The following is a 10,218-nucleotide window of genomic DNA, read 5'->3' as shown; positions in this document are numbered from 1 at the left end:
TGTACTCAGATCATAGCACTTATATATTTATAGTGTCAAACCAATGTTCCCACTGGAGCTAAGAGGCTGGCTGTTAGCTGCTGAACCGATGAGATGTTCCCCAGAGGACCCTGTAAATCTTCCTGATCTCCCAGGCTGGTCTTTGGAGATGGCACACGTTGGATCTATACCCATCAGCTAACAGGAATCCCAACAATCCCAGCACTACCGCCTCCTCGCGGGTGTGTCTATGCTTGCTCTTAACCACAAACAGGGTTCCCTCAAGCACGTTTGAGTGATCGAAGTTGAAATTGATGCACATCACCTTAATAGTAAAGTGACCCAGGAACTGTGGCAGCTTAGGGAAAGCTGTAGAGGACCAACACAGATGGAGCAGATGCTGGCCCTCACCAGGATGCTGAATATGTTTATTTTCTCTCCAGTTTGCTAATCTCCTCTTAACATGCCGCTGACCTATGCCTTATAAATAGATCTCACTGCAGAGAGGAACACAGAGCATAGGAATGCAAAACTGGCATCTGCATGTGTGTGCTTTTGTGAGCGTCTGGGTGTGTGTGTGTGTGTGTGTGTGTGTGTGTGTGTGTGTGTGTGTGTGTGTGTGTGCATGTGCATGTGCATGCATGGTGTGACAACACCTTCCTCTTCAGACTCTCCCTCTTGTAAAATCAAGTGTGAATAATAAACAGAAAAAAATGAAAGGCAAATAAAGATTCTGTCATTGAAGAGTGCTGTGCTCTTGGCACAGTATCAAACCACAACTCAACATCCAAACAACAGACAAGAGCAGAAAATTTGAATAATCTTATCATGGTTTATATCATAGTCATTATTATCATGATCATTACTGACACCATCATCCTCAATATTACTCCTTATATTAATAATCGTTTGAAAGGATAAGATGCATTTCAGGTGAAATCTTTTTTTTTTCCTCTATAGGTTAAGTCCAGTCTGTTAAGTCCAGTATATCATCCAGTGGTCTTTCTAAAGTGCATGAATTTATGACAGTATCCGGAGAAGGTCTAGAGTCCTCCAACTCTTCGTGTTCTTTTTTGTTTTTTCATTATCCTAGAAAAAAAGGCTTTTTACATAAACCCCCACCCACGTTGGCAGGAGAGGGTCAATGACACACACACACACACACACACACACACACACACACACACACACACACACACAAAGATCACCTCAAGTCCCAAATGTTGAAGCTGGCACCATTAACCTGTTGTTAATAAACAACAGCGTGTGAGCCACAGATAGAGATACAAAGAGAAAAAGAAGAGTATAGAGAGAAAAGATGGAGAGAGAGAAAGAAAGAGTGTTAGAGCAGCAGTTCACCTGCTGATCGCAGATCAATACCGTCTCCTTCTGTCTACACGGTTACACGCCTCAGTTACAACACTACACAGCAGCACAGCTGAACACACACACACACATACACACACACCGGCGTTGGTTTGCCAGTACACCATACAGACATATATCACCTTCTAGCTCTGTCCATTTCTCATTCGCTCTTTCATACACCCACCCATCCTTATGTTAACATGTGCTTTTGCATGTTTAAGTGTGGACTACTCTATTACTGCACAAGATGTTTTTTTACTCTAGATTTTACACACTTAAGTTCTGCTGTGCCATTAGGCAGGATATTAACTGGATAAGAAAGAAAAACTTGATCTGATCACTCATACATGTACTGTACATTTTAGTAAGAGGCAAAGCTTCTATTATAAATATTAAGTTTTTCTCCAAGGTTTCCACTTGGCATATGTAATTATATATCACAGTAAGACTACAATGCATTTTGATTTGGATAAGCTTAAAAGGATATAATTGCAACAGTGAATTCCTGACTATTAATAAACTGTAACATAGCAAAGGCAATTTATTAAGCTGAAGCTTGCATTTAAGACAATGATAAAAGCAGGTGTTTTTTTTTTTGACAGTATTGTCACATGGCTTATATTCTAAATTAATTGGGTATTATAACTGTGTGGATCCACTGTCATATAGTATGAATATACTCTAAAAATATCCACTAGTTCCAATATAGGCAGGCAGCTATTATGTCTGACCACAAACTGTAATACTCCGCGCGTCCAGAGAGGAGTTTCTATTTATACATGTGGAGAGAGGGCTGTTAAGAACTAGATCACTACAAACTCCCTCCATAAGATTTCACAGCTTGATCCTTTGCCCCTACCACACTGGACTGGCCTAACAATCTGAAGCTTTCTACGATTGCCAAAAGTGAACCAATAAGGTAATGGAAAGCGGTTTCCCCGGAGCTGCGTTCAAACACGCTCAAGGCAGAAGAGCTTCAGACAGGCTAGGTGTAATGACAGGGCAGAGGAACAGATGTCATGGAGAGAGAGACCATGGGGTCCATGGGGAAGTTCTCAGGCTGATAGCTTCTCAGTTCCCCACAACCCCCCTCCACCAAAAAACCCACTTATAATAATGAGCTATAAAACAATTTGCTGTGAGCATATTTAATAAGAAGGCTGTTGTGTTGTCATTTTACAGCACAAGTTCATGCAGGCCTTCTAATCCTGTTGTGGAGTTCTTTGATGGTAAGATACCTGTGTACATTTAATCCGGCATTTTGAGAAGTGCATAGCACACAGCAACACGTACCGAACTGTATTGGGATAAACAGACGGTGACGGTCTGACGGTGCTCATTTTTTGTTACAGAGAAACAGCTCACGTGAACTAAACGTGAGTACAGATGCACTGTGTCATGTGCCTCCTTAACTGATCCTGGGCCAATAGTGATGCTATTTCCCAAGCCACAAAGGGCTTGCTAGCAAGCTCGCCAGTGTGTGGGGAGTTAGTCCTATGTTTGGCCAGGCTGGAGCGGGCAGCACCATGTTCTGGATATGGCAGTACTGTTTATCAGAGGGGGGGAATTCCAGAATCTCCTGCATCAACAGGGCCAGAGGAAAAATTCCCTGTGTGTGACGCACATTGAGGCCCTACACAATGGTTTACCATGTGCCAACAAGAACAGGGCGCACACACAGGGCACACGTATGGAACACACACAGGGCACATACACAGGGCACATGTAGGGAACACACACAGGGCACACACACAGGGCACACACACAGGACAACACTCAAGGGAACACACACATGGCACACACACAGGGCACACATGCAGGGCACACACACAGGGTACCCATAGGGAACACACAAGACAAACACAGGGACAGGGAGGTGTGCTGCCAGGACCATGGGGATTTTTACAGCTTAGTTCACTTGTGCTTCTATGGCAATATACCAAAGACTTCTAGTGCAGAGATGAATTTTCTGAGATCATACATGGTCAATCAAAAATCCTGATACTGGATTGTTTGGATTATATTATTTTATCCAAATGATGTCATATTAGGATGTGCTTTGTGTATAATAAAGTTATTTAAGTTTAGTTCTAAAGAACTATTTTGTTTTCTATTTAAAACGTCCTGTAACAATGCAGTAATATCATGATGACAGTCCATAATGTGTAATATTAACAACTAGGGCAGTTTTCTAGCAAATATTGCATCTTGAAAGAGTTACTAATATTATACAAGTATATTAATTATTCAGAATAAACAGTAGAATTCCCTGTAATCCAGTTCATGAGAGATGAAGACATTGTGTGATACTTCACACTGAGAAGCTGCTCACATTACAGGATTTCCCCAGTGCTGGCTTGTTCTGCTCCACTGCACGATCGAGCTCAGGGATTCCACTCTTAAGCATGAGTCCCAGGTCCCTCCCACATATTCACATCAGGATTCTCATCTCGTGATTGCATCAGGGATTTTACTGCCTGATCCCATCAGAGATCTTATTCGCTATGACGATACAACCTTGTTTTCAGGGTATCTTGTTCATCTATTACAAAACAATCAGTGTGCCGGTGATGAAGCTAGTACCTCCATCCTCATCCTCACCTGCTCCCATGACATCACTGGAGTCACAAAATCCAGTATTTCACTTCAATTATAAAATCTCCTCCGAGTTCATCCAGAACTTGGATACTCATATAGGTTGGGTCAAAATCTCAAAGTACATGGCTGGCTTTTGGTATTCCCTTCCATATATATTTTGGTGCTTTAAACATCTCATTTTAAAACTACATTTGCTGCCCCCTATTAGATGAAGCTAACAAAGAAACCTTCCTTCCTTCTGCAGTTAGACCCTGGTACACACATACTCCATATGTCATACTAGCATAAAAATCAAAATCTCAAAACTTTAAAAACAACACTATTTATATATTGCACATACGGTTAATCTCACAGAGAATATATATATATATATATATATATATATATATATATATATAGAGAGAGAGAGAGAGAGAGAGAGAGAGAGAGAGAGATATGAATACTTATTACTTTTTTACCTCATGCATGCTACAAGGAATGTTTACCATGCATGCACTAATATGGCAGTAGAATATCACCTATCTCATATAAAAGCTGTTCTAAGGAAGCATTTTTTTCATACAGGGCTCACCAATTCTCCAGCATCAGACTATGAGCAGAATGCACCCTGTAAATCACCTAAAAACAAGTCAGTCTGATAAATAATTTTTTAAAAATGCAAGTAATGTATAGTGGCAGTGGGTTGTCTCTTTGGTGACCTGTGTCAGTGAGCTTTCTTTTTGCACAGTCAATTTTTTTAACAGCCCCCACCTTCTATCACACACACGTCATGCTACCGCTCACAACTCTGTAGCATTAACATTGACAAAACAGCAGTGGTAATGTATCATATAAACATGGAATGCTCTGCTATGCTATGAAGTTCACAGATGCTAGAAAGACAATTGCACACTAAGACTGAATGGAAGGTAGGAAGACAATGCATGCAGCGACATGTGTAGGGAAGAGCATGTGGAGAGGTACAGGGTGGCAGTTCTCTACTGTCACGCGCCATGATCTAGCTCCATTCTGTTTGGCCCTTAGGTGTCTGTCCTATGTAATGTGGATAAAACCTTGGCATAAGCAGAGAGAGGGTGCATGTGAGAAAAAGAGTGAGAGAGAGATGAAAAACAAGTCCCATCATGCAAGCCAGTAGTGCATTGCTGGGGGGTCTCAGTCGAAAAATAAAAGAATAAAACAGCAGTCATGAAGAAATGCTGCAATTCTCTTCCCTCTGCCTACTGTGATCTTAAAGCAGGTGATGGCTGAGTTGTGAAGTGGCTACATTTACCCCCTTCTCACACTTGAAGACACATGGTCACGAAAGAGAAAGATGGCTTGTACAGGGCCAACAATCACTGTATGCTGGACTAGAACCTTCTGTTCCACTGGGTCCAAGATGTGTGGGGTATGGGTCTCCTCACCACCACCGCACCCCACCATACAGACAAATGCACACAGTGGAATGTACCATTCACCATGCACTATAATCATACACACAACGGAATGTACCATTTTTAAGGTGTCACACGTGGAAGGCTATAGGGACTGGCAGTAAGCTATTGTGCCTTCACGGGAAACTCCTCTACACTTTTTCCACACAGTATCCATCCATGCTGTTTTTGCCACAGGCAAAATATGAGTGACAATTTGTAATTTTGGTGGACTCTTTTGTTTTCATCGAAGAGGAAAGTCCTCTTTAAGTTGACAGTTGGGGGATGGCTAGGAATGTTTTTTCTAAGCTTTGTTTCTAGTGGCTTGGCTACGTTTTGGCTACTGTTACAAGCAGAAAGACTATTGGAACAGTCACACGGCAAAGACTAACTCCATGCAGACACTTAGAAACAGGGATGCAGAACACTCCCCCAAGGTCATGGTGGATTGGTGAGGGTGGCGAGTAATGGAGAGGTTCCCTCTATCGATCCTCTGCCTCCAGCAGACCTTTCTTTTACCTCTTCTCCAGATATTCTGGCATTTAGGCTAATGCCTTTAAAACAAGGGGGGCAGATAGGTCCTTTATTTTCCCTCCCTTACCAGGGCAAAACCGGGCAGCTATACATCAGTGAGCATCTTGGTGATGTTAACGTAGTTGGTGTTGGCAAGGGTGCAGTTGCCAGTTTTGAGGTTCTCTTCTCTGAAGTCCTCGTTACTGTTGTTCACTGCCTCCTGAATCTCCATGTAGTCGGACTTGCTCATGGTGGAGCCACTGTGGCTCTTTTTCAGATCCTCTGCCGAGTCCATTTTGGGGACACTGGTCACATTGAGATACTGCGCCTGCTCCTCACCCTCCGTCTCTCTGTGGTAGAAGTAGTTGAAGTTGGAGACGATGACAGGCACAGGCAGTGCGATGGTCAGCACACCGGCGATGGCACACAGGGACCCCACAATCTTGCCTCCGATTGTTGTAGGAACCATGTCGCCATATCCCACAGTTGTCATGGAGACTACAGCCCACCAGAAGGCGTCAGGGATACTAACAAACTGCGAGTCAGCTTCATCGGCCTCGGCAAAGTACACGGCGCTGGAGAAGAGGATGACTCCAATAAAGAGGAAGAAGATGAGCAGGCCCAGCTCCCTCATGCTGGCCTTGAGTGTCTGGCCCAGGATCTGCAGCCCTTTTGAGTGTCGCGAGAGCTTGAAGATCCTGAAGACTCGCACTAAGCGGATGACTCTGAGGATGGCCAGGGACATTGCCTGCTGGCCCTGCTGACCATCTTCTGGGCTTTCAGCTAGTTCAGTGCCCAGGGTGATGAAGTAGGGGATGATGGCTACAATGTCAATGATGTTCATTATGTTCACAAAGAAGCCCGCTTTACTGGGACAGGCAAAGAATCGCACCAGGAACTCAAAGGAAAACCAAATGATGCAGAGGGTCTCCAGGATGAAAAAGGGATCTGTGAAGTAGGTGGATGTATAGCTGGTCGTGGAGTTGGAGTTAGTCATGTAGGCTTTGCGCATATCCATTTCCTCATTGCGGAAAATAGGCAGTGTCTCTAGACAGAAACTGACAATGGATATGAGAATGACCATAACAGAGATGATTGCGATTATCCGGGCAGGACCAGAGCTCTCCGGATACTCAAACAGCAGCCATACCTGCCGCTGAAATTCATTCTCTGGCAGAGGCTTCTCTTCCTCCTTAATGAAGCCTTCATCCTCCCTGAATATCTCAATGGCTTCCTCGCCAAGCTCATAGAAGCGGATCTCCTCAGAGAAAATATCCAGAGTAACATTAACCGGCCGGCGTAATCTCCCTCCAGACTGGTAGTAGTAGAGGATGGCGTCAAAGCTAGGCCGGTTCCTGTCAAAGAAATACTCGTTCCTCAGTGGGTCAAAGTAGCGCATTCTCTTCTTGGGATCCCCCAGCAAGGTGTCGGGGAACTGAGACAGTGTTTTGAGCTGTGTCTCAAAGCGCAGGCCAGAGATGTTGATGACCACTCTCTCGCAGCACTCATGGTCTGCTTCCGGGTCGTATGTGTCCTGCGGTTGACCCGGTTGAGCTGCTGCTTCGTCGACTGGATCGCCCGTGGCGACGGTCATGCTGGGTGGAGCTTGGTCCACTGGTGTGGTGATTGAGATGAGTGTGCAATGGGAAGGCAAGAGATCAGACTCTGTCTCACAGTGTCTCACACTTCAGGTAGGCATCCAGGCTCACCTCTGGACCAACCAGAAAAGGAAAAAGAACATGTTTAAAATGGTTACGATTTACAGACAAGTCCTCAGGATCCTTTGTGTTTGCTAAGTCTGTGTTTATTTTTAGACTAGCGTTGATTGTGGTGTTTGTTTATATTATATGGTATATATTTATTTATTCATTGGCACCTTTGGCTCCACAGTACTGTCCGAGCTGAGTGTATTCTTATTAGGCCTCCAAAGTGCGAAGCTATCAGAGCAATCAAAGGCATAACTCTGCTGGGACACCCTGTGTTTGCTTTTATCTATCTGGAAGATCAATACTCTTCTTGGTAAAAGTGCATCATTCCTTTCAGGGTGCAATTATGCACTGTAAACCTAAACGTACTCTGAGTGCACAACAATCGAATTGGATTGAAACCTTCCCAGCATGCATTATCACCAGAGGCTTGAATATCACTGAATATGGGCTTTTTTCTATTCTGGTCAAGGCAGTGAAGCTGATGCAGTGCAGTATGTATAGCTGAACTCGAAGTCCATCTTTTCTCTGATCAGAAGCAGATACTCACATCACACTATAGTCCACCACTGTCTGAGACCGACTTCAGTCACAAACTAAAAATAGTTTTCAACTTAGTGGTGTTATTGAACTTCACACAATTTGTCTTCAAGGCAATTTTGCAGCCCAAGCAAATGATAAAGCATACCATAGTTATTAATAAAAATACGCTTTGAGGCTCGTAAAAAAAAACAAAAAAACAAACACATTACAACTTACTCAACATTCAGTTCTTTGCGAATAATTAATGAGAATAAATCAAATAGGCTCTTATGTATAAGAACTTACCTGTAAGCTCCAGTCGTTTCCAGAGAGGCAGGGTAATCATTTGCAAACACTGGTGGCAGTTTCTTCTCACAGGTACGCAAGAGGTAAGATCCCTTGTTTTTTACGACCATACGCTATCTCAAAGAGTAGGTATGTATTAGTACTGCAGTGATCCTGTTCTCCACCCAAGCACCGCGCAAAAGGTGATGCACTAGGAAACATACGCGAGCTTTCAGCTATCCTCGGTTTAAGTCTCCATCCCTTGAAACGTAATCGGCTATCTTGAAGACATTCGCACGTATAAAGCAAGACTGAGTTGCTTAAGGTTTAATTTCACGGAGCCTCGTTCAGACCGTCCCAAAGATGCTAAGATCAGCAAAATGTGATGCCCCAGTGTCCTTAGACGATATGACGTTGGCTGCAACAGCAGTAAGGATTGTCCTGACTGATTTTAGAGATCTGCAAAGAAAAGGGTAAGGTGTTTTCGCTAGGCATGTCAACATCATACAACATAGTTATACCTAAACGCAAATCGTAAAAATAAGTTGTATGAATACAGGGTTACATTTTTCAATCTTTCCCCAGTTATCCTTTCGACAGGGTATGAATGAAAACACGCAGTTTAAAAAAATATTACTCCTTTTTTAGTGCTTAAACAACGGTGAAGGTAAAATACGCAATAGCCTACATCACGTCAAATAACAAGTTCCCGGCTGTGATATAGCGCAAAGGTGTCTTATAATGTATTTTCCCTAATCGCCACAAAACCTTATATACGAAGAAATTGTATTTATTCAGATACCACGTTCATGCACTCGTGAATAAATACATCACACGAGCAGTGTTCGGTGTTTAGATTTTCCTACAAGCAGGCGCAGAAAGTGCTGATGAAAGGCGCGAGGTCCCTGCAGTGGCATGCTGGATCATTTGTAGCACACTATTCTTCATATCTGTCTGAATCTAACAAAACCATGCATTAGCCACGAGCACTAGGCGCGTTCATGTGTGTTTATTATTCTTATTTATGCAAGCAATACACCGACACATGCACTGAAAATGAAAAAAAAAAATCAATCTTCACTCAAGATGCATTTATCTCCCGGTCTCTGCCAATACGAATACAGATTGTCCATGCTCTTACTTGCATCCCCCTCGTTCATTTTGAGGAGCGGTGCGGCTCGCGCTAGTTACATGTCACACTCCCAACTTTTCTCCTTTTATTCATAATTCCGCCATATCACCGGCCCGTATAGCTTATGGTCTACGCTGCAGTTGGGCGCTGCCGCGCATGCAAAAAGGACCTCGGCGAGCCCCAGCGCGCGCCGCCGCTCGCTCTGCGCCGTAGCCTACCACTCCTTGCAGTTGTACAGCGTGGGCAAATTAAAGGGGAACGCGCATCACTTTCTCCTAGGGCGCGCAGGTCCTGGACCCAGACACAAAACCAGGGCAATTTTCAGACCACTGACTGTGAAAAGTGAGATCAAGGGTGTTGTTTCCTGTTTGTTTGTTTGTTTGTTTGTCTTTTGTTTGCTTGGTTGGTTGTTTTGTTTGTTTGTTTGTTTGTTTTACAGTTTATGTTTGTTTGTTTGGTTACTTGTTTGCTTACTTGGAATATATAGAACATCTAAGTCCAAGGGACATATTAAAATGATAATTAAAAATAGCGTGAAAAGGGTCATTGGTGGTATAGTTTTTAGACTTTGTAAATGTATTGATAATTCAAATCAATGCTATAAATAAACTGTCATTACCAATGTGATGCTAAATGAATCCATTTAAATGCAAATATAGCAACTAACAATATACTTTACTACTTTACACACACACACACACAC

At 43.1% G+C, this 10,218-nt stretch overlaps 1 protein-coding gene across 1 annotated transcript; it reads right to left on the bottom strand.

Moving 5' to 3' along the window:
- Positions 1 to 791: 791 nt before the first annotated feature.
- On the bottom strand, positions 792 to 9,716 carry kcna2b (potassium voltage-gated channel, shaker-related subfamily, member 2b). Its single transcript, XM_027026679.3, has 3 exons — positions 9,525 to 9,716; positions 8,405 to 8,842; positions 792 to 7,581 (listed from the first exon to the last, which is right to left on the bottom strand). Exon 3 carries the CDS (start codon positions 7,462 to 7,464, stop codon positions 5,977 to 5,979), a length of 1,488 nt encoding a protein of 495 aa, XP_026882480.1. The 5' UTR covers positions 7,465 to 7,581; positions 8,405 to 8,842; positions 9,525 to 9,716; the 3' UTR covers positions 792 to 5,976.
- Positions 9,717 to 10,218: the final 502 nt, after the last annotated feature.

Source organism: Electrophorus electricus, chromosome 24, assembly GCF_041902795.1.
Source record: "Electrophorus electricus isolate QZ-2024a chromosome 24, ASM4190279v1, whole genome shotgun sequence".
Taxonomy (NCBI): Eukaryota; Metazoa; Chordata; class Actinopteri; order Gymnotiformes; family Gymnotidae; genus Electrophorus; species Electrophorus electricus.
This window is presented reverse-complemented; position numbering and strand designations above follow the sequence as displayed.

Excerpts from the sequence above, each read along its gene's own strand:
- kcna2b (XM_027026679.3), bottom strand. The coding sequence starts at position 7,464 with ATGACCGTCGCCACGGGCGATCCAGTCGACGAAGCAGCAGCTCAACCG.